The sequence below is a fragment of the Cyanistes caeruleus genome, chromosome 1, assembly GCF_971803275.1.
Source record: "Cyanistes caeruleus chromosome 1, bCyaCae1.hap1.1, whole genome shotgun sequence".
Taxonomy (NCBI): Eukaryota; Metazoa; Chordata; class Aves; order Passeriformes; family Paridae; genus Cyanistes; species Cyanistes caeruleus.
Window position 1 is genome coordinate 25865838 of NC_141701.1, and position 19867 is coordinate 25885704.

Consider the following 19867-nt stretch of genomic DNA (forward strand, 5'->3'; position numbering starts at 1 on the left):
ACCTACTGAATTTGGCAATGTCCTGTCAGCCAGTCATCTTGACCATCAAACCATCGTAACTCAGCGTAGTATCTGAACGATACTGCTGGAAGGAGAAAGGCAGCTTCAGTGGTTCAGGGTACCCAGATAGCCCTAATGACCAAAACTAGTCATTCCAAAAGGGACTTAGTCAGCATTACCAGCACAGCACCGTGTTTCCCCACTGCAAGAGGATGATTGCCCTGTCCTTTTCCTCTAACTTACTGCTTATAAGAGAACAAGTCTCCAAAGCTGGTCTACAAAAAAAAAAGCTCTTGCTCAGTCAGAGCACACTGTGGTAGTGTCCCTCATGCCTCTGCACTGTTTCTATGCTATCTCAATATGGGTATCTCAATATCCCATTATATCTCAGAAGGAACATCAGGTAAAGAGTTGTGGCTTTTCAGAGATCAGCTCTGTGCAAAGCTGGTCTGCAGGTCTGGATTGGGGATGGAACAGTGAAAAACGGGCTCCTTGCACCCCGCATGGCACCTCAAGTGGTTTTTTTTCCCCTTGTACCGAGACATCCTGAGGTGCTGCAAGCCACGCTCTAAAATTCCTCATGGAGCCTCTCCCACATGGAAACCCCACGGCTCAGCTGGGAGGCTCTGTCCCACATCTCATGGGCATGCTCTCCACAGCAAGGGATACGCAGGACCTCCTCAGCGGGTCGTTCAGCGCTGCTCTCTCTGCTCGGGGCTCCCCGCCCGGCACCCACACACCCCTCCCACGTCGAGGGGTGTCAGTTCCCGAGGGCTCCGCCGCCGGGCTGGCCCCAGTCTCGGTGCGGCCGTCGGGAGACCCCGGCCCCCCCGCGCAGGGCGGGGAGGGCAGCGCCGGGGCCCGCGGAGAGGGAGGGCAGCGCCGGGGGGAGTGGCCCGGCCGGGACGGCCTCATAAATAGCCCTCGGCGGGGCGGCGGCGGGAGGAGCCGTCGGAGCCGCCGCTGCCGATCCGCGCCGGCCGCGGCCAGAGCCGAGTCAGGACCGCGGACAGCGCCCCCCCCGCGCCGCCCCGCGCCCACCATGACGGCGGAGACCCACCTGCAGGGCGTGGAGATCTCGGCCGCCCAGTTCTTCGAGATCTGGCACCACTACGACTCCGACGGTGACTCCTTTCCCTCCGGGGCGGCGGGGGCGCGGGGGGCGAGGGGGGCGAGCCCGCGGGAGGCTGGGGGGACAGCAGCGCTGCCCGCCCGAAAGCGGCCCGGTGCCCGCCCGAAAGCGGCCCGGTGCCCGCCCGCCGCCCGCAGCCTCGGGCGCAGCCCCGGAGCCCTCAGGGGCTGGGGCCGGTGCCGGGCGAGGTGCGCGGGGAGCCGCTCGCCGGGAGGGCCCTGCCGGCGCTGGAGAACGGAGTGAGAGAGTTTGGAGGGAGCGGTGACGGCGAGCGTAACTCTTTCTGTTGTAGGCAATGGGTTCATGGACGGGAAGGAGCTACAAAACTTCATCCAGGAGCTGCAGCAGGCACGGAAGAAGGCAGGCTTGGTAGGTTAATGTTTCGCCCCACTTTTCCATCTTCTTCGGGAAAGAAGAGTTTTCTTGAGCCAACTCCAGTGCCCCGGTTCCTTCTGTTCTCTCTTGCCATCACACGGTTCATGCGCCTGCCGCACCGGGCAAAGGGAAAGAGCTTGGTTAGAAAGGTTGCAAATCAGATAAATCGTCTGCTTTGGAAAGGTGAAACCAGGGTCCACCTCACTGACGAGCGGCTCCCGCTCGTACCTTGCCAGGCTACAAGCTGATACTTCTGACAGTGCTTAAAAAGAAAAGTCAAGAAATGTGTGGATGCTTTTTGTCTTGGATTGGATGAGACCTTATCCCATTTGCAATTAATCTTATCTGATCCAGATATGAACTCATTAAAAACTTGCTGGGAAAAGCGGGGGGAGAGGAAAAAAAAAAAATATGAGAAAGAAAAAAAGAGGAAGAGAGAAACCCAACACTTCAGGGTTCCTGGACTCTTAATTTCACAACTAATGGGCATCACGGGCTGAAATGCGTTTCTGCCCCTTGGTGGTCACTAAATAGATCTGCAGATGACTCCTGAACACTTACTGTTCTTCACCGGGAATATGAGTACCAAATCCTGGCTGTTTAAAGGGCTCAGAGAGACAGCGAAATTTTTGACAGTGTCGTCAAAACACTTCTGTGTATGAGTTATTGAAACATTAATTATTAATTTCCTCCAAACTATACTCATGCAGGAGGAAAAAGAAAAGGGAGAAAGAAAAAAATTAAAGATTCCTTGAAAAAAATACAGCCACCTTGAGCATCAAAGCCCAATATATAACTTATCTAAATGAATCTATGCTAGAAGACTTCTGAAGAAACAGAAAAAAAAATATAACTTAAGTGGATGATATGTGCATGGAGGAAATAGATTAATACTTCATAATAAGAATGCCTCCAAACTGAGAAATAGCTTTTCATTAGTTAACTTTGCTTTGAAAGTTCCTATATATTTTAGACCTAAATGCAGAAAAAAAAAATTTAATATGAATATTAATTTTTTTTGTGGAAAAATTGTGTCATATAAATTGTGTGAGTACAAACTTTGCACATATGAAAATCTGTCTTCCAGCAATGCCTCTAATGTTACTGCAGTCTAGGTAGTGGTTAATTCTTATTAGAGACATTAGTGTAGGCTCTCATTTTTCTAAGCATAACTTCAAACTAGAATTAAAAATAAAATACAGCAAAACTGAAATTAAAAAACTCAAAACAGAAAATTGGGAAAGGAATGTGGGTTTTTTAGGAGGGAAAAAAATCTATTTTTTTCACAGAAAAGATTAAACAACTTCAATACATTTTTAGTACTGCAACAGAACAAATCCCTCTTCTATGCTAAAGTGCAAGAAACTTAAGTTTGCTCAGTAGAAAGAAGATATTAAAGATATTAAAAATATATATTTATAATATAAAGATATTATATTTAATATGAATGACATTATTACTAGAAATGCTAGAAGCTCAAGGTAAAAAATATTTACAATTTTAAGGCCAGGATCTTTTCTCTCTTGAAGCAAGTGTGCATCTCTTAAAAACATAGCCTACTCAAAGCAACACAGAAACCCTTGCAGAATTATTCTTACCTGCTACAAATAGTATAATGTATGTGGGTTTTTAAAAATAACTCCTGCTGGTATCTGACACTGTATTCTAGAAGATTTTAAGTTCAGATGTTAAGATGTTAATTTTCAGATGTTTAAGTTTTTCTGTCCCATTTCTCTGACTCAAACCTAGCTTTGGAGTGCTCTGCTGAAAAGAGAAATCTACAGTAGCAAAACCAAATTCAGCACCCGGTCTGTGGGCTCTGGGGTACGGCTATATGTTATCTTAGGTTTCAATTCTAACCTGATTCTTGCATTTGAAGGCTCATTTGCTAAACAAGCATCTCATTAGCTCATTTCTTGTCTCACGGGATACTAATTCAGTATCTTTGAATATCTATTTTTTTGCCAGAAGGGACACATTGAAAAACTAGTGTAGGTTATATGTCATTTCCTTGTCCTTCTTTTAACACCCCAAAGCTTCTTTGTCATCATTAACTTCTGCATTTCAGGTCACTCTTCTGCTCACTATTTTTGAAATATTCAATTATGCATTCTTCATAGCTGGATTTTACATCAGTCTTGCCATATGCATTAAAGAATCACATTGATGCTGTCATTGAATAGGATGGTTTAATATTCCCCAGTATTCTTCCCAACTACAGAACTGTTCTAATTATGTTCTGATGCTAATCCTTGTATTAATCCACTCAGTAAGCCTGTACTTTCACAGCTGCTTTTTCTCAGAGAGGTAGCATGCAGATTGATTCCGGCTGGCCCCCCTGAAAGGGAGGAAATGTCTACTCAGAAGTTTTAGTCCTTGGCCTTTTTGCTTCATGCGTTATGGTAGATACTGAATTGATCTGGTATAATAACTTCAGACATGTTAGAAGAACTCTTTTTTAAAGATAAAAGCTACTAAAGTGTACAAACATAGCTTCCACTTATTGGGACCCTTGTTTATGCAATACATTCTCTGTTTGGGTGTGCCAATTGCCAAAAGAAACACTGGGGTGTAAGTGACCAAGGCAGAGGTTGATAAAATGTCAACGGGGGAATCTTGTCTGAGCTATTCCACATCCATTACTCACTTTCCCTGCCTATATAGATAATGGCAGTATTTCTCCACAGAAGAATGGGATTTATGATTACAATTATGTGAGTGTTTCTGTAGTGTCAACTATCCTTATATTTTCAAATCATATCCAGAAAAGTTTAGTTTTTCCACTTTTTGGGAAAGTATCTTTTCTGAGGTGTCCAGCTGAGGCATGAAGGGCTAATTTCTTCACACTGCATCTGTATCAGCTTTAAGACTAGACTTGGTTGAATTTAGGCAAGTTTTTTTTGCTAAAAATATTTATTTGAATAACATAACTCAAAAAACTCTTCAAGCAGCTCATGAACAGGTGAAGTGAACACCAAAAAACTCACCATAATGTCTGAATAATGAACTAGAGGATAAGTTTCCTATTTTATTTAACCTGTAATCAACTGTGCCTCCTTCAGTGCCTGGACACTGTCTGGCACTGCAGAGCTGCTATTAGAAAGATTAGTAAAATATTTAACCAGGACTAATTAAAATCCAAGTGTCTAATTCTTCATTCGGTCTGCTAAGCAAACTTGTCCCCACTTTGGGATCATTAGATGAAAGGTGACTTTGAAGTCCATTATATTAATAACCACATCTCTAATTAAAGCCACAGCAAATTACTAACCTGCTGTGGATGACTTTGACAGAAATAGGATACTAGGGCGTGACTGTATCATCTACAAAGAACTGACATTTTAGTTAGCTTTGGCAGGTGAAATTTGGGACAAGCTTCAATGGACTTTGTACAGCTGAGTGTCCCTGTGTCTCCAGTGAGAAATTACTTAGGTGCTATATAATCAGATCTATTAGATCTGATTAGAACAACTAAACCTTTAATTTCCAAAGTCTGACATAACTTCATCTATAACTGTAGAATTGCCCATTGTTTCAATATAGCTGTAACCCTGTTTTTGCTGAATGGTTTCACCAGCTTCCACCTCTAAGAAATAAAATTAAAGTCTAATCAGTATTGAAGTTTGATGCTATCTCGTATCAAAAAAAGGTAGGTCAAGTTGAAGTGTGAAATCAAATATTTAGACATTTACCCCAAGGCTGGTACTTTTTGCCGTAGCCTAGAATGAGAATAGTCTTTAGAGAACAGATGTATAGCAGGGACCATAATTTATGTGGACAACAATGATGGCTTTATTCTGCCAGATTTAAGGTACTGCTTAAAATTTTCTCCCACCTAAATCTCCCTTTCTACAGTGACATTTTGACTCTGTTTCCATGATAACCAAACACTAAACAGTGAAAAATATGATATTGTGATGAGATTTTTTAAGACTAAAATAGCATCCATTGTTCAGGAAAAATCCACTCAAAGACATGGAAAGACTATTTTGGTGTTCAGATGTATTATACTGAAATTTTTTCCTTATTTTGAAAGATTCTGCGCTGCCTTCAAGTTACTAATTTAAAAATGAAAAGTGAGAAAATCGAGTAATAATTGCTTATTAACTTCACTGTCACTGTCTTAAACAAAGGAACTGTTAGACACATCTTCTAACACATCTGTCTTAATATCATTCACACTGGCTATAATTCCCTAGGAAGTAAAATTTATCAGAATGATGTTATTTATGACAAAAAACCCCACCTTATTTTCATTTAAACTTGGTGAGTGTAGCTGCAATGTGTGAGCACTTCATTAAATGTGGTATATTATTTGTCAAATAATAGATTATTCAAGTTTAACATATGTTTACATATGTTTACATTTGTTTCTTGCATTTTAAAGTAATGATTCTATCATTGTAACTTTGTAGGATTTAACACCTGAAATGAAAGCTTTTGTGGACCAATACGGGAAGTCTACTGATGGAAAAATAGGTATAGTTGAGGTAAGACAGCTATTTTGTAACTTTACTTGATGAAAATGCATTTAGCACAGAACAATGTGAGCAAAATATGCCAATACTGTGGGCTTTTAGAAACACAGAATATTTCTTCCTCGCATTTAAGATCTCTTTTCACTAACAAATCTTTGCCATTAACAAGTAATGTATTCCTTACCACATTTTAGACATTTCACCACAAGTCATTTCTCTATTCAACTTTATCCATTACAAATAAGCATCAACAGCAATTTAAGTTTTCTACAAAGCAGATAAAAGTTCTAGTTTAGAAATTTAAATTATGAAGGTAATTTGATGAAAAGTAATGTCACGTAGTGCTACCTGTGATTTTGAACTCATGCTCTGTCACCATTCCTAACAGTGATGATAACATCTGAGTGAACTTCATTGAGCTATCATTATATATAGTCTATTGTAAAAAAACCCATATATGGTAAGTCAGCATGTCAATCATGACTAAGAAAGAATTTCTTGGGATTTCCTTTCTTGAACTTTAACAGAACTGCGGGCAGAAAATTCCCACGTTCCTTACTCCCATTTTCTGAAGAGGCTGAAGATAAGCAGTTTCTCCTCATACAGCTGCTCAACAATTGTATAACTTAGACAACTTGCTAGGAAGGGGAGAACCATTGTATTCTCTCTGAATTTCACTCTTCAGCATTGCAAGTCAAAAAGGAGAGTTTGTGGGGTTATAGGGTTACAGTTTGAGAAGTCACTTCTCTGAGCTTAAATCAATGACTCATTTATGTCACTCTGAGTGCAGTGAGACTGCGGTTTTATTATTAAATGATATTATATTTTTTTCTGGATAATAAGAAATCTGACCTAGAGAGCTAATTAAGAAACAGCTGGAAACAAGCCAGCCCTGCAAAATTTCTACAGTGACCAGCTTTGGGTCAGTATCTAATTTTAAAACAGAGGATTGAATAGAATCTGTAGAAGTCAATAGAAAGTATCACTGCTGATACAATAGATCATTTCAAGATACCTTTTCTCCTCTGCCATATGTCTGAATTTTATATACTTGTTTAAAGGCATATGTAATTATGACTAAACTGCCACAGAAATATAAGCAATTTGTCTCACTTGCAGCCACAATTAATTTTTAAAAGTGCGTCTTTTAACACTACTTAACATTGATCAAATAGCTTTGCATCTAGAAAGAAGTAGCGTCTGGTATAACAATTTTTTTTGTTTTGGACTAAAAATGCTAATTTATTTGTTATTGAAGAATTTTATTTAAATTTGTTTTTTGAATATCTGTATAGCAAAGCACTAATGCAAGAAGAATGTGTGAACTGTGCCTTAAAAAGGCTGTGCTTCTTCACTTAGGAAAGATAACTGGAAGTTTTACCTTTCAAATTCTATTTCTGATTCTGATATTGACTTAATGAGGGAAGATGAGCAAATCATCATGAGGGAATGAGGGAAGATATGGCTCACCACCCCCAGTGAAGTGCCAAGCATGCTCAGCATCCACGGAAGCAACTGAATAGAGATAGTATGGAGTTCAGTGACTGAAGGGACTTTCTCCCTTAATATAGCAGTTTCCAAACCCAATAGCTATATTTTGTTTCCCTTACATCAGCATGAAGCTTGATTTGGAAACTGCTGATGGGACTCATGAAATGTGTGGTACGTGCAGAGCAGTATGATATTGAAGTCGGTATTTGGACTTGATTCTCCTTCCTTATATGAAAAAAAAATTAAAATCCAGTAATTCCAGATTGTTTCCATTTACATAGTTCATCAAATAGTTTTTCTGAAAATTGTCTGAAAGCAGTTTAAGAAAAGTTATGTAAAGCCATTCAGACTCCCAGCCCTCAAAATGAGCACCCAGCATTTGACAAAGAATGTGCCAGCCAATAATGAGTTTTCAGGAAAGGTCTGTTGACTGAGATAAAGAAGAGTCCTGGGTGGCTTCACAGAGGAAGAAGTGGATTTTCAGCTCAGATTAAGTGTTGATTCTGTCTTTGCAAGCGCACTGCAGTTAGTTCGCTGGCTATTATCCAGTGTCCTCCAGCTAAAGGCAGAGCCTGACCTGCCCACTTTCTTGCCATTGTGTAAGAGACCTTTAATTCACCTTTTGTACTCATTGAGACCAATGCTTTTACTAAAATGTGGCTGTGAAACCCAAGGTTTCAAAATTCAGAACTGCAGCAATTTCACATTCAAATTATTTGAAGATTACTGCTGCTATAAAATTGACTACTTATTAACCTAAAATATTCTTTGTACTCCCATGCTCTGTTATGGAATTTTAAAAAGCAAATTCACTCTATCAGGTGAAAGGAATTTTAAATAGCATTAAATATCAATAGAATTTACTTAGAGAACAATGTGCGGAATATAGATCTGATATTGTTTTAGCTACTGAGAGTATTTTTTTCTGCTAGGTAGCCTATAAAGATACACTTCAGCCTGCAGCTGCCCAGAGAGGAGTCAAACCAGTCTCAAGCTTTGTAGCTGTCCTCTATTATTTGCGAGCCAGAGATAACTAACCTTCTCCATGAAAGCAGCAAAGCTCAAGGCTCACTAAATTACTATTGCTGCCATACACAGACTTACAGTGCTCTGCACTCTTACTCAAATGTGCTCACAAATTCCCCCTATGCTGATCCCCACAAAGAAGTCATCACTTAAAATAGCACCAGCTCTCCATCTTTCTTCTTGGTAGTGGTATAAAACTGGGACTGGGAAGTTGAACCAGTTTCCACACAATCTATTCATGCCTTTAATAATGCAGAATTTTCCACAAAAAGCAATTTAATGCTTTCCCCTGGGACTTACAAAAGGTGAGAGGTATAGCTTAAAATAAGGTAATTTTCTTCCAGAGGTAATATATTCTGTGCCTCAAATACAGTTTTATACTACTAATAAGCTGTTAATGATCCTTTGGACAGTTACTATTTTACAGTGCCCTTGCAAGATTCACAGGAGTTAGCTATGTCATTGAACGACATCTTATTTATATTTTCCACACAGGCAAATCCTTTCCCATTGTTATAATCAGTCACTTCTCACAAACTATCTTTTTTATTCTAAATCGTTCTTCCATTCAACATTTGCTGTTCAATTGGAGTGTACTCCAAAAATCAAAGCTTTTCTCTCATGAGTGAAACAAAGAGATTCTTTCATAAATCAGGACTAAGTTACACACATTTAGCTATTGCGTGCACATAAATATATACTTACCCATACGTGTATATGCTATTTATAATGGAGTAGGTTTTGAAAGCTGCTGACAAAAATGCATTTCTTAGGTTGATTTTGATTTCATGTTCAGCCTCGCAAAAGCACTCAGAAGGCTCTGATGGGCCTGACAGCCTGTCATCAGCTGCACCGTTTCTGTAAGGAGGGTGCTGTGATGTGTCTTTTCAGCTGTACCAACCCTAAAAGAATTTAACTGATTCCTTGCATATAGGATTTTAGAGAAACAAGAACTATGTCTCCACAACTTTGTTGTGTCTGCGGGGTGAGAGCTGAAGTCACTTACGGCTCTGCTGGTTCCCAATAAAAAAGCCTCAGCAATTAGGCAATATCACTGAAATAAGCAGAACAAAAGATTTGAGGGTGTGAAAGGAAGGCAGAAAAACAAAAATTTGAATTGAAATTTTAAGATGGGACTCCAGAAAGTCTGCAGATGTCATTTTACATAAAATAATGCAGCTAAGAAATATGTCGTTCTCCATTTTCTCCATAGTAATCACAGCTGGTCTATTCTTCGAGTAAAAAGTTTTTTTTTAATCAAAACATATTTCATACATTTTGAGGACAGAAAAAAAATTGAGCTTTTGTTAAAAACAAATCATGATTTTACATTAAATTATACAGCATACTTTCCATCTTCTACATTTGTCACTTGCCAAAATTGAGTTATAGTAAATGAACATTTTCAATAATCAGTACAATAATGTCTGATTTTAAAAAAGCTTTTTGTAGTGAAAAGGCATTGGAAGAACCATTCCTGGTTTTGCAGGGCTAAAAGCCCTCTTGATTTCTTTCTGGTATTTATAGCTCTTTTTGAACACATCTCTCTGACTGACAAATGAGAACTGCCATCCCTTACCCTCCCTATTTTCTTTTTTTTTTCTCCTGGCTTTTCCTTATATTTAACCATTTATATTACACACATGTTCTTCATGTCAGTGTTCCTTTCTTTCTTGGTTTTCCTTGGTATCTGAGTAGTCTATATTTCTTAGTTTCCTAATTCATGGTCCCTCACTCTTATCCTCTGTGAGTCCTTGTGTTATGTTTTCCCTCCATGCTGATTCAATGGATTTTAATACAGATCCTAATTCTGCATGGATGAATTATTTTCCCCTTTCCCCAGCTACCCTTTTGGTAATGTGCTACCTTGCCCCCTTCTCTCAGACCTCAAGTTCTGTTTGACCTTGGTGACTCTGACAAAGCAGCAAGCCAGAAGCCTCTCAGAGGCATCTTCCAAATACTTCAGCTAGTGGGATGAAGCTTCCAAGTGGGCCACAATACGGCACCAGCAGCATGAGCACAAAGAATTTCATACGCTTTTTAAAATCTTCATGCTCTGTTACAGGCTCAGCTGGATGAATGAAGAGCCAAAATTTAATCTTTCTTAAATTCTGTTACAGCTTGCTCAGGTATTGCCAACGGAAGAGAATTTCCTGTTGTTCTTCAGATGCCAGCAGCTAAAGTCAAGTGAAGATTTCATGCAGGTACAGTATGAAAAGTTGCCTATTGTAAAACCATCGAAGACCTGTTTGCCATAAACACATCATTAAAGCATTCACATTCTGATTGCAGACATGGAGGAAATATGACAGCGACCACAGTGGCTTCATTGATTCTGAGGAACTTAAGGTAAACCAATATCTATGAGCATGCACAACATGAGAACAGGTGTTGGATTACAACCTATGCTGCTATCTCTTTCTTCAGATACCCACTTGTGAATGTTTTTGCATTTCAAACATGACAAAAAAATGCAATACAATTAGCTGATTATTTAAAGTGAAACTCTAATCTGATCAATGATTTTTTAAGCCATGTTTTAATTCAGATCAGTGTTGGTATCAAATGACTTAGGCTACCAGGTAGCTCAGAAGTAAGAAAAATTAAGAAAGCAAGATGAGTCTCTGACAACTATGTTGGTTATTTTTTTTTGCCTCTTAGGGAAAAGAGCAACTTTGTTGTGTTTTTTCTTAATCACTATGCTGCTGGACAGTTGATGCTGTCTCAAGTACCACATAACCTTACAATTTCCTAACTGTAATACTGTTAGACTAACACAAATGGAATTGTGCTGCTTCTGCTTGGTTAACCTACTAGGATTTTGTTATCAGCTTTAATAAGCACAAATACGAGCAGAATCAAGGTTATCCCATTAGCCATCTCAGCCTTGTCCTCAGAATTAAGAAATCTTGAAACAAGAGTGATTGTATTTCCCTAGTCATACAACCAACATCAGTTTGTTGATGCTGAGTTAGTGTCATGGAATCACAGGGTGGTTGTTAGGAACCTCTGGAGGCCACCTGGTCCAACCCCTCTGCTCGACCACCCAGAGCCAGTTGCCCAGGACCTTGTTCAGATGGCCTTTGCATGTGTCCAAGAATGAAGACTCTACATTCTCCATGGGCAACCTGTGCCATCCTTGCAGTGAAAATGTGTTTCCTGATGCTCAGAGGGAACATTTTGTGTTTTGCTTTGTGACCATTGCCTCTGGTCCTGTCAGTAGCCTAGTTCCATCCTCTTTGCACCCTCCCTTGAAGTTTTTATATACTTTGATGATGTTCTCCTGAAGCTCCTCCAAGCTTAAGCATCCTAATTCTCTCTGCCTTTCTTCATAGCAGAGATGATCACATACAACAGTTTTCTGAGTAGAAAGGTGCCATCTTCCACAGTTCAACTGCATTTGATTCATTATTGTAGCTTTACCTTCAAAGGAATCAAAGTAATTCATAGCAAGAGAAAGATCTAGCAGTGTTTATCCATCTAATTTGGACTATTTTCTCTATATGTGGTATAAAGAAGAGGGATGTAAGTTTTAAATAAAGCACCAGATCAAACTGTTCAAAATCTTTACTGTTCTGCTCAGAAAAGGAACTCATGACAGAAAATCTTTTTCCCTTTCTCTTTTGAGTTTGATATCTGTGTGACATTTCCCAAGGATCTAAGCTTAGGGCAACCCTCAGGCAGACAGGTCCATTCTTCTGCTGACTGATTGCACGAGGTTGGTGTATTTAAACTTGGTAGGATCAGGAAAAGGTAGCACTTGAGAACTCTTCAGCTGTTAGATGATGGCTGCTGACTGCTATATTTTAAAATAGATTTTAAAAGGCAGGGCTGATTGAGGGCCAGCTGAAGAAAGAAGATGTTTTAACTGAATATCTAATGGTTCATCTTGCTTGTGCTGTGAGGTTTCATTTGCCTCAGAGAAAGAGGCCATTTTAACACTGAAAATAAGACATAAATGTTCAGTTTTATTTTTAGATCAGTATTTCTTGGCAAGCCCAAACATTTTAAAGTATTTGCTATGGGAGGAGTACACCCACTTACAACTTTGTAAGTGAAATTTAAGCTGGAAATCAGGAAAACTTTCTAACAATAGTAGTGGCAATAGAGTATGTTGTCTAAGGGGGAGGGAGACTTCATCACTGCCTGTGTTTAGGAAAGATTTGGCAATAGCTCAGGTCACAGAGTAATTCAAGAAGTTTAGATAGAATCCTTTCCTGAGATGTGGACTGAATAACCTTTTAATTTCCCTTCTATTTTCCATTGAAGCACACAAGATTAAACATGTTTCTGTAACATTCATTCACAATATTTCAGTTCTGTACTTCATTATACAGGCTACCAGGAAGGGCCTCTAGCATTGAGGGGCCAGGCTAAAAGAACTATAGTGGGTGTTAGACATAAGACTATTGATATGGTTGTATTCAGGTCCAGGAATACAAATATATTTTCTTATAAACTCTCCCATTTCCTATCTTGAAATGTGGCCAAAAATTGCACAAAAATAATAACACTCCAACTGATGACAGGATTTAGGTCCTTCATTATGTCTTGTAATGCCTTTACATTTTGGTATCTTTCTTTTTTTGATGTCACAGATCTAGTACAAAAATTTAAAACACTGAATGGGTGGAAGCCATCTTATTTATTAAAGTAAAAATGGCTGCTGTTTCAGTCATGTGACATCAAATTCTCATTCAAAAATGAAATTAAATTGGCTGCACACATTTAAAACACAAGGTAGGAAGATGCAATATTCACTTCTAGTATCAAGTACTGCCACATGCAAGGACAAAAATTGATTAATCATTGATCCTTTCTGTAAAATTGTTCTGATGTTGCAAGAAGTGATTAGGCATACAAGTTTTCAAGGAGAACCAAGGTTAATTAGTTTAGTTTACTGACAGAGCTGATTAAGTAGTAGCATACTTGAAAGCCAAACTTTTTTCCCAAATTCACAACACAACAAATGGCATACAATGAAAGAAGTTTTATTAGCTACTTTTTCCAAATAAAATGCAATATACTTGAACTTATCAAGAGAAACATATTCTTAGCTGTTAATAACTATTTTTTTCCTACTTATTTGGAGCTCCAGTAGTAAATACTATAGTGGAAGTAAAATAGTATTTCTCATTACTTTAATCTGAAGCTAGCGAGTCAAACATTTTATTCTGTAGATAAAAATTCACCTATTACTCTATTTATTTTAACAGAGCTTCTTGAAAGATTTATTACAGAAAGCAAATAAGCAGATTGAAGACTCAAAGCTAACAGAATACACAGAAATAATGGTAAGTTTATTTACAGGCATAATAGGCTAATCCAAACTCTGTTTATCTTTAGCCACTGGAAAGCTCCAAATGACTTGGAGACCCACCAGGTCCCAATCAGACTATGGCATTGCAAGAGAGAGACAGCTGTGGCACCTAGCCCTGCAAGTATTTCTGCAGCTACAGAGCTTTGATGGGCAGTTTTCAGTACTGCTTAAAAAGAAAAGTCCAGGAATTTTTAACCTTCTTGGTATTTATATAATGTCATGCCATGCCATAGTATTTACCCTGTTTTCCTTCCTTGTGCCTCTAGTTGTGAATCCAAAGTTTTCACATTTCATAGGAGCAAAATTGTTCTTCCCATGATTATATTTTTATGTTTAGCTCAAATTAATTTAGTGTTACTTTCTATGTTTTGCCTTCTTACAGTGCTGTGGTGTCTGTCTCTTGTCTTCAAAGCCATCACTGCATGGTGGTCTCCTTAGATTTACAAACATCTCAACCTTCCCTTTTTCCCTTGCTTCAAAAAAGAAAAATTGATGTTTTAGATAAACACTATAGCAAAACTGTTGCTTCCCTGCCTTAAATCAGCTCATTCTTGATACAATCCGTCCATCTCATTGCTATGGTACTCCATGGTAAGGACCAGTACTGGCTTCTGCATGGGCTTCTCAAGAAAAAAAAGACAGAATTCTGGTCTACAGGAAATGTGTAACTCTACATTTATAAATATATATATAAATAACAACTATATAGTTATAACTCTACATTGGTTTTACCAGCTTGTTTTCATCCTAAAATACTTTTAACAATCAAAAATATGCTAGGTAGATGTACTAGCCCTCAAACTTCCTTAAGGTTGCCTGAAAAAACCTTGTGTTTCTCCTGGAAAAATCTGCTGGTTCATTGTACCAGTATAAACCATTTACATGGAATTGCCACTGTATTCACTGCTGAAGACAACATTTTCATTCAGGGAGCTTTTTGACCTCCATCCTAAAGTGTTCTATAAGTTCTGACCTCTGCGAAGACACACATTGACAAAGAATCTAGTTAGAAGTAAAATAAGCCCAGCTCAATAATCATATCCTCAGAGAACAGAATTATAATAGAAACTGCACAGTCTTAAGCAGCTGCTGGCAGCCAGAGCCAGTCACTAATAACTCATCAAAAAACAAAATAAATTCACTTCACAGCTGCCACTGCTTACCTCCCCCAAATGCAAATCTGTTTTCCTGGGAAATGCAGGAAAGGCAGATGCTTTTATGCAAAGGAAGTAAGTGTTAAAAGGAACCACGGTGTTGTATATAATATATATATATATATATATATATATATATATATATATATATATACGAATAAAAATTTGTAGAATTTGCCACTTTTTTTTTCTGGTATCCTTTGTCATCTATTGTGTATTAACAAAGTGACATTAGGTCTTTCTCATTGCATTACATTAGTCTCCTCTTTAAAAGAATGTATGTTTATGTATATATGTCAGTACAGGATGTTGCTTTTCCTCTTAACCATAAATTACATCTAAAATTACTGTGATTGCAGTGATGGGATGGAGTGTGGGTGATGGTGCTTTCAATATTATGTTTTGTAGTCTGCTGCTTTTGTGACTCTTTTATATAGCAAGTGCAATATAATGTTTGAAAGTAGAAAAATGGAACTACAAAGATATAAATACTGGAAGAGAAAGTCCTATGCAGGAGCAATATCTTCATCTACTTCTAATAGCTATTATAAGCTGTTTCTGCCTCTCAGGTAGCAGGAGCTCATCCTTTCATGGACTCAAAGGAAAACACTTTAATATTAAAAATATTAAAAATTATTAGAAATAGTAATCACTTATTTTGTGAAATTCTATTAACATAGTTATTACTGTAATTTAATTATGCTTTTTTTGAGAGATTTATTTTCCCATTTTCATACCATCAAGAAAATATGATCATTTGCAACATCTGTTAACTTTTTCTTTAAAATATATTACAGTAACAAAATATTGTCTTTACTTAAATACTTAAACCTATTCAATTGAATGAAATGTCTACTGTTTTCTGTCTAGGGAATTGAATGCCTTAGATTCTATTGCACATAACCAAACAGTTTTTCATCTTTATGAATAAAGAACAATGATTCTATTACCCAATTATGACATGAAGCCGAAAGTAAAATGTTATCACAACAACACTTCTGTCATTTATAAATAATTACATGCACATTTCTCATACAGGACATTCATTAATCAGTGTAGGCAGATTAAGACCTAACTTGCCACAGGTTAATCAGAATTTCTTATCAAGATTTTGCAGAATTAATTACTATAAATTTCTTAGTTAGTACTTAAAATAAATGTATTACACAGCAAATGTAACCTGGGGACATCATTTCAGGACAAAGTTAATTGGACTTAAGTTCTCCAAATAAGTGTTTTCTTCATTAGATTGATTAATGTTGATTAGCAATGTAAATTTATATATTCTTTCAGCTCAGGATGTTTGATGCAAACAATGATGGAAAGCTGGAGCTTACTGAACTGGCCAGGTATGTCTTCTGTTTCTTTTCACAACAAATATCATATACCAAGTGCTGTAATGGGAACAGTTAAATATTTTGACCTTTGTTTTTTTCTCTCCAAAGACTACTCCCTGTACAGGAAAATTTTCTTATTAAATTTCAGGTATGAATATTCACATTCTTCAGGTAACCTGTTTCCATCACACATAACTGGTGTCATTAATGGGTTTGTTTTCCTTTTGGCATTTAGGGTGTCAAAATGTGTGCAAAAGAATTCAATAATGCCTTTGAGATGTATGATCAAGTAAGTCTTAAAAAAATGTTTTTATTAATGGTGTAGCTTATTGGCACTTATTTTCTGAATTTGTGGAAAACTAGCCATAATCTCTGGAATTAAAAATAAATGTTTAAACTTAACTTTAATGGTATTTTTCAGGATGGCAACGGCTATATAGATGAAAATGAACTTGATGCCCTACTGAAGGATCTCTGTGAAAAGAACAAAAAGGTAATCCTAGAGGGCTTCTTTCCCCTTAGAGATTAGATTTAATTTGGATTTTAAGGACACTTTAATCCACCCTAATAAGATAAATATAGAGCATCTAAGTCATAATTCCTGAAGTCAAAGTACAACTAAAAATTGTGGAGGTTTATAATAGCAGTATAAATCCTGAACCAGGGGAGTTGTGATTACACAGTTAGACTGTCAAGAGCTTGCTTGTTTCTGAGACAACAGCTAGAAGCAAGCTAACATGTGGCTATCATAGGGATAACATAAAAATATATAAAAACGTTTTAGTGTGTTACTGCTGGACAGGCTGAGAACATCTGGGATTTTTTTCTCATTTCCTGCCATTGGAAGTAAACTTGTTCATGCTTATAACTAAACAGGATTATAAAGCAGTATCTGTTCTTTAAATAGGAATTAGACATTACCAACCTTGCAACATACAAGAAAAGCATCATGGCCTTGTCTGATGGAGGAAAGCTTTACCGAGCAGAATTGGCTCTTATTCTCTGTGCTGAGGAAAACTAGAGCTCTTCTATCATGTCCACTTAACTAGTGATGTACTCTACGATAACAGTGCACTATAAGGGAGTAGGCTGTATTTTTAAACTGCATATAGAAAATTAGCCAGGATGTGTGGCACATTCCTTTCAGTTTGTTTCTATACTGTTTGTAATGTACAGTTTTTGTAACAATAAGATTGATAAAGAGAATGTCAGTGTTTGGGCCAGTCTGTATATTCAAAAAGAAACTAAATATGTCAGGGTTGGTTTTGGTTGGGTTTTTTGCTTTCATAAACACGGCTGGATAAAAATTAAACCTGCTGACATTGCTGTGGTCATCATATCCTTTGACACTTGCAACATTTCTTGTTAAACTACATAATGAAAAGATCTACACATTTCTTTCCCATGACAAATAAATGTGGGGTTTTAAAATATAAAACATGAATTCAGATTAAATATTATATAGATATGAAATAGGAAAGAGACATTGGCATGTCTGATTTCAAAAATTTTATAAAGCATTAAGAAATACTTTCAGTTGTCAAACCACCCACTTACAGGTCTGTACTCTCTGCAGTCTTACAATTACTCTTCTCATTATGAATTCATAGCATATAGACAAAGCATTTATCTGGAATAGACCTCCATGCAGTAGTTGATAAAAATATAGTGTTCTCAATCTAGCTGTTTTACTGAATTTAAACATAGGCACTTCAGAAATAAATGCCTTTAATCTGTCTTGAAATCCTGGCTAAATGACAGGTAGTATAGTTAATACACAGATTAACATATGATATTATAAGTGTACCTTTCATGACTATTGCTGTGTCAGAGAATATGACAATCCATTTTCTAAACTATTTTCACGTTTTGCAGGTTATAATTATTCTAGTAAATTGCTGTTTTTACATCATATTCTGTGTAATCTATAATTAAATTTAATATCCTAAGATTATTGGTGTCTAGTTTGTGTATCTCCTGGATTCTTGTACCTGTACCATGTAAAGAACAAACTGACTATTTTAAAAAAATGTGCCTCCTTGGATCTTACACTGAATTACTAGTCTATCTCACTAGCATTAAAATTTGACATTAAATGAAGAAAAAAATAGTACAGGTTTTATAACAATTTAGTAATTTAATTTACATGGTGGGCTCTGCTTTTTATTATACTAGAGATGTATTTTTTAAATGGGAACTATACTATGAAGCAGCCCTATCTTCTTGCATCCTTGGGTTTTTTTGGCCTGGCTCCCTTTTTACTTTACACCAGTTTTATGCCAGACAACTTCATGAATGTCCAGGCCACTGTTTCCAGTAAGTACTGGAGAAGGAAGGAAATTGGGCTGTGTCTTAAAGCAAATAAACCTATGCTGCCTCCATGTACAACTGTTTTGGAAGCAATTCCAGGTTATCAGATTAGCTACATAAAACTTCCCAGATGCATTTGTGTGTCTTTAACAAATGGAAGCAAATGCATTTTATTTGAAATGTGTCTCAAACAATGAGGCTCAATCCTTCAAGATTACAGTCAATGAATTCCTACTGAAATGTATCCTTGAATTCCTCAGGTGAACTCAAGCAAATAAATACCATTTCAGGAATGGCCTAATGGCCTTGGGCTCTCTCCAGGCTGAGCCTCGGAAAGTTAAGGGGTAGGTGGTGCTGGATGAGGTCTTGCTGGGAAAAAAAAACACACAAAACTAAAATAAGGTTAAGCCAGTTCATTCTCACTGTTTTATTCCCACTCCATGCACAGTGATTTAACGTCTTACCTGCTTGTCTCCTCTTTTCTCTATGCAATGTGAAATACAATTGTGTACATTAAGTGAAGGAACAGTGAATCTGCCTATCAGTACAATAAATGATTGATATTGTTCATATTGTGCACTTGAAACCCTGGATTTTGCCTTATTTTAACATTTTAAAAGTGTAAAGAAAAAAACCCCAAACCTTGTGTGTAAAAATATGTTTGCTATATGATTACAGTAAGAGATAAAGCTTTTATAGTGTTTTGACAGAGTTATCACAGAAAGTGAAATCTGTCTTCCTGAACATAAATAAAGGTAACTGTCACACATCTGTTCTGAAGCCACCCTTGTGCTACTGCTGCTGCCCACCAGCTGGCTCTCCTGCAGGGCACAACACAGAAAGCAGGTCTCAGTCACTCACAGGCGGGATGTTTCCTGCAGTTATCTCTCTTAAATGAAACTTGGATTCAAAGACAGCAGTTTAAAAGCCCAGTTGTAGCAAAGGTGCCTACTCTCAATGCAAAGCAAATTATGACAAGAATGGCTAAGTCAAAACTGCTGTTTAAAACCTCTAGGTTTTAAACTCTAAATCACTCCTGGGCAGACTGATATTTAAATGTCAGGGTTGAGGCAGAGGAAGGCATAATAATAAGAGAAGTGATGATAGGGAAGATTTATTCTGGTAAACATCTGGTGACCAAAGAAAAGTAAAATCGTAGCATGCACAAAGATTAATTCTGTGATATGGTGAAGGTATGCCATATTCCAGTTAAATACAGAAACTGAGACAGAGCTACTTGGGAT

General features: G+C 37.6%; 1 protein-coding gene across 1 annotated transcript; it reads left to right on the plus strand.

Annotated features, from left to right (window-relative positions):
* Window positions 1–873: 873 nt before the first annotated feature.
* On the plus strand, window positions 874–19209 carry CALB1 (calbindin 1). The gene is made up of 11 exons (XM_086883278.1): window positions 874–1124; window positions 1425–1501; window positions 5923–5997; window positions 10623–10706; window positions 10795–10851; window positions 13719–13796; window positions 16270–16325; window positions 16422–16461; window positions 16549–16602; window positions 16735–16806; window positions 17221–19209. The coding sequence occupies exons 1-11, from the start codon at window positions 1043–1045 to the stop codon at window positions 17332–17334; spliced, it is 789 nt and encodes a 262-aa protein (XP_086739404.1). The 5' UTR covers window positions 874–1042; the 3' UTR covers window positions 17335–19209.
* The last annotated feature ends 658 nt before the right edge of the window (window positions 19210–19867 follow it).

What these genes read in the sequence shown, in the direction of transcription:
- CALB1 (XM_086883278.1), top strand. Translation starts at nt 1,043, where the DNA reads ATGACGGCGGAGACCCACCTGCAGGGCGTGGAGATCTCGGCCGCCCAG. An exon ending in GAAAAATAGGTATAGTTGAG is followed by an intron (nt 5,998 to 10,622) that starts GTAAGACAGCTA and finishes ATTCTGTTACAG; the next exon opens with CTTGCTCAGGTATTGCCAAC. An exon ending in CCTTTGAGATGTATGATCAA is followed by an intron (nt 16,603 to 16,734) that starts GTAAGTCTTAAA and finishes GGTATTTTTCAG; the next exon opens with GATGGCAACGGCTATATAGA.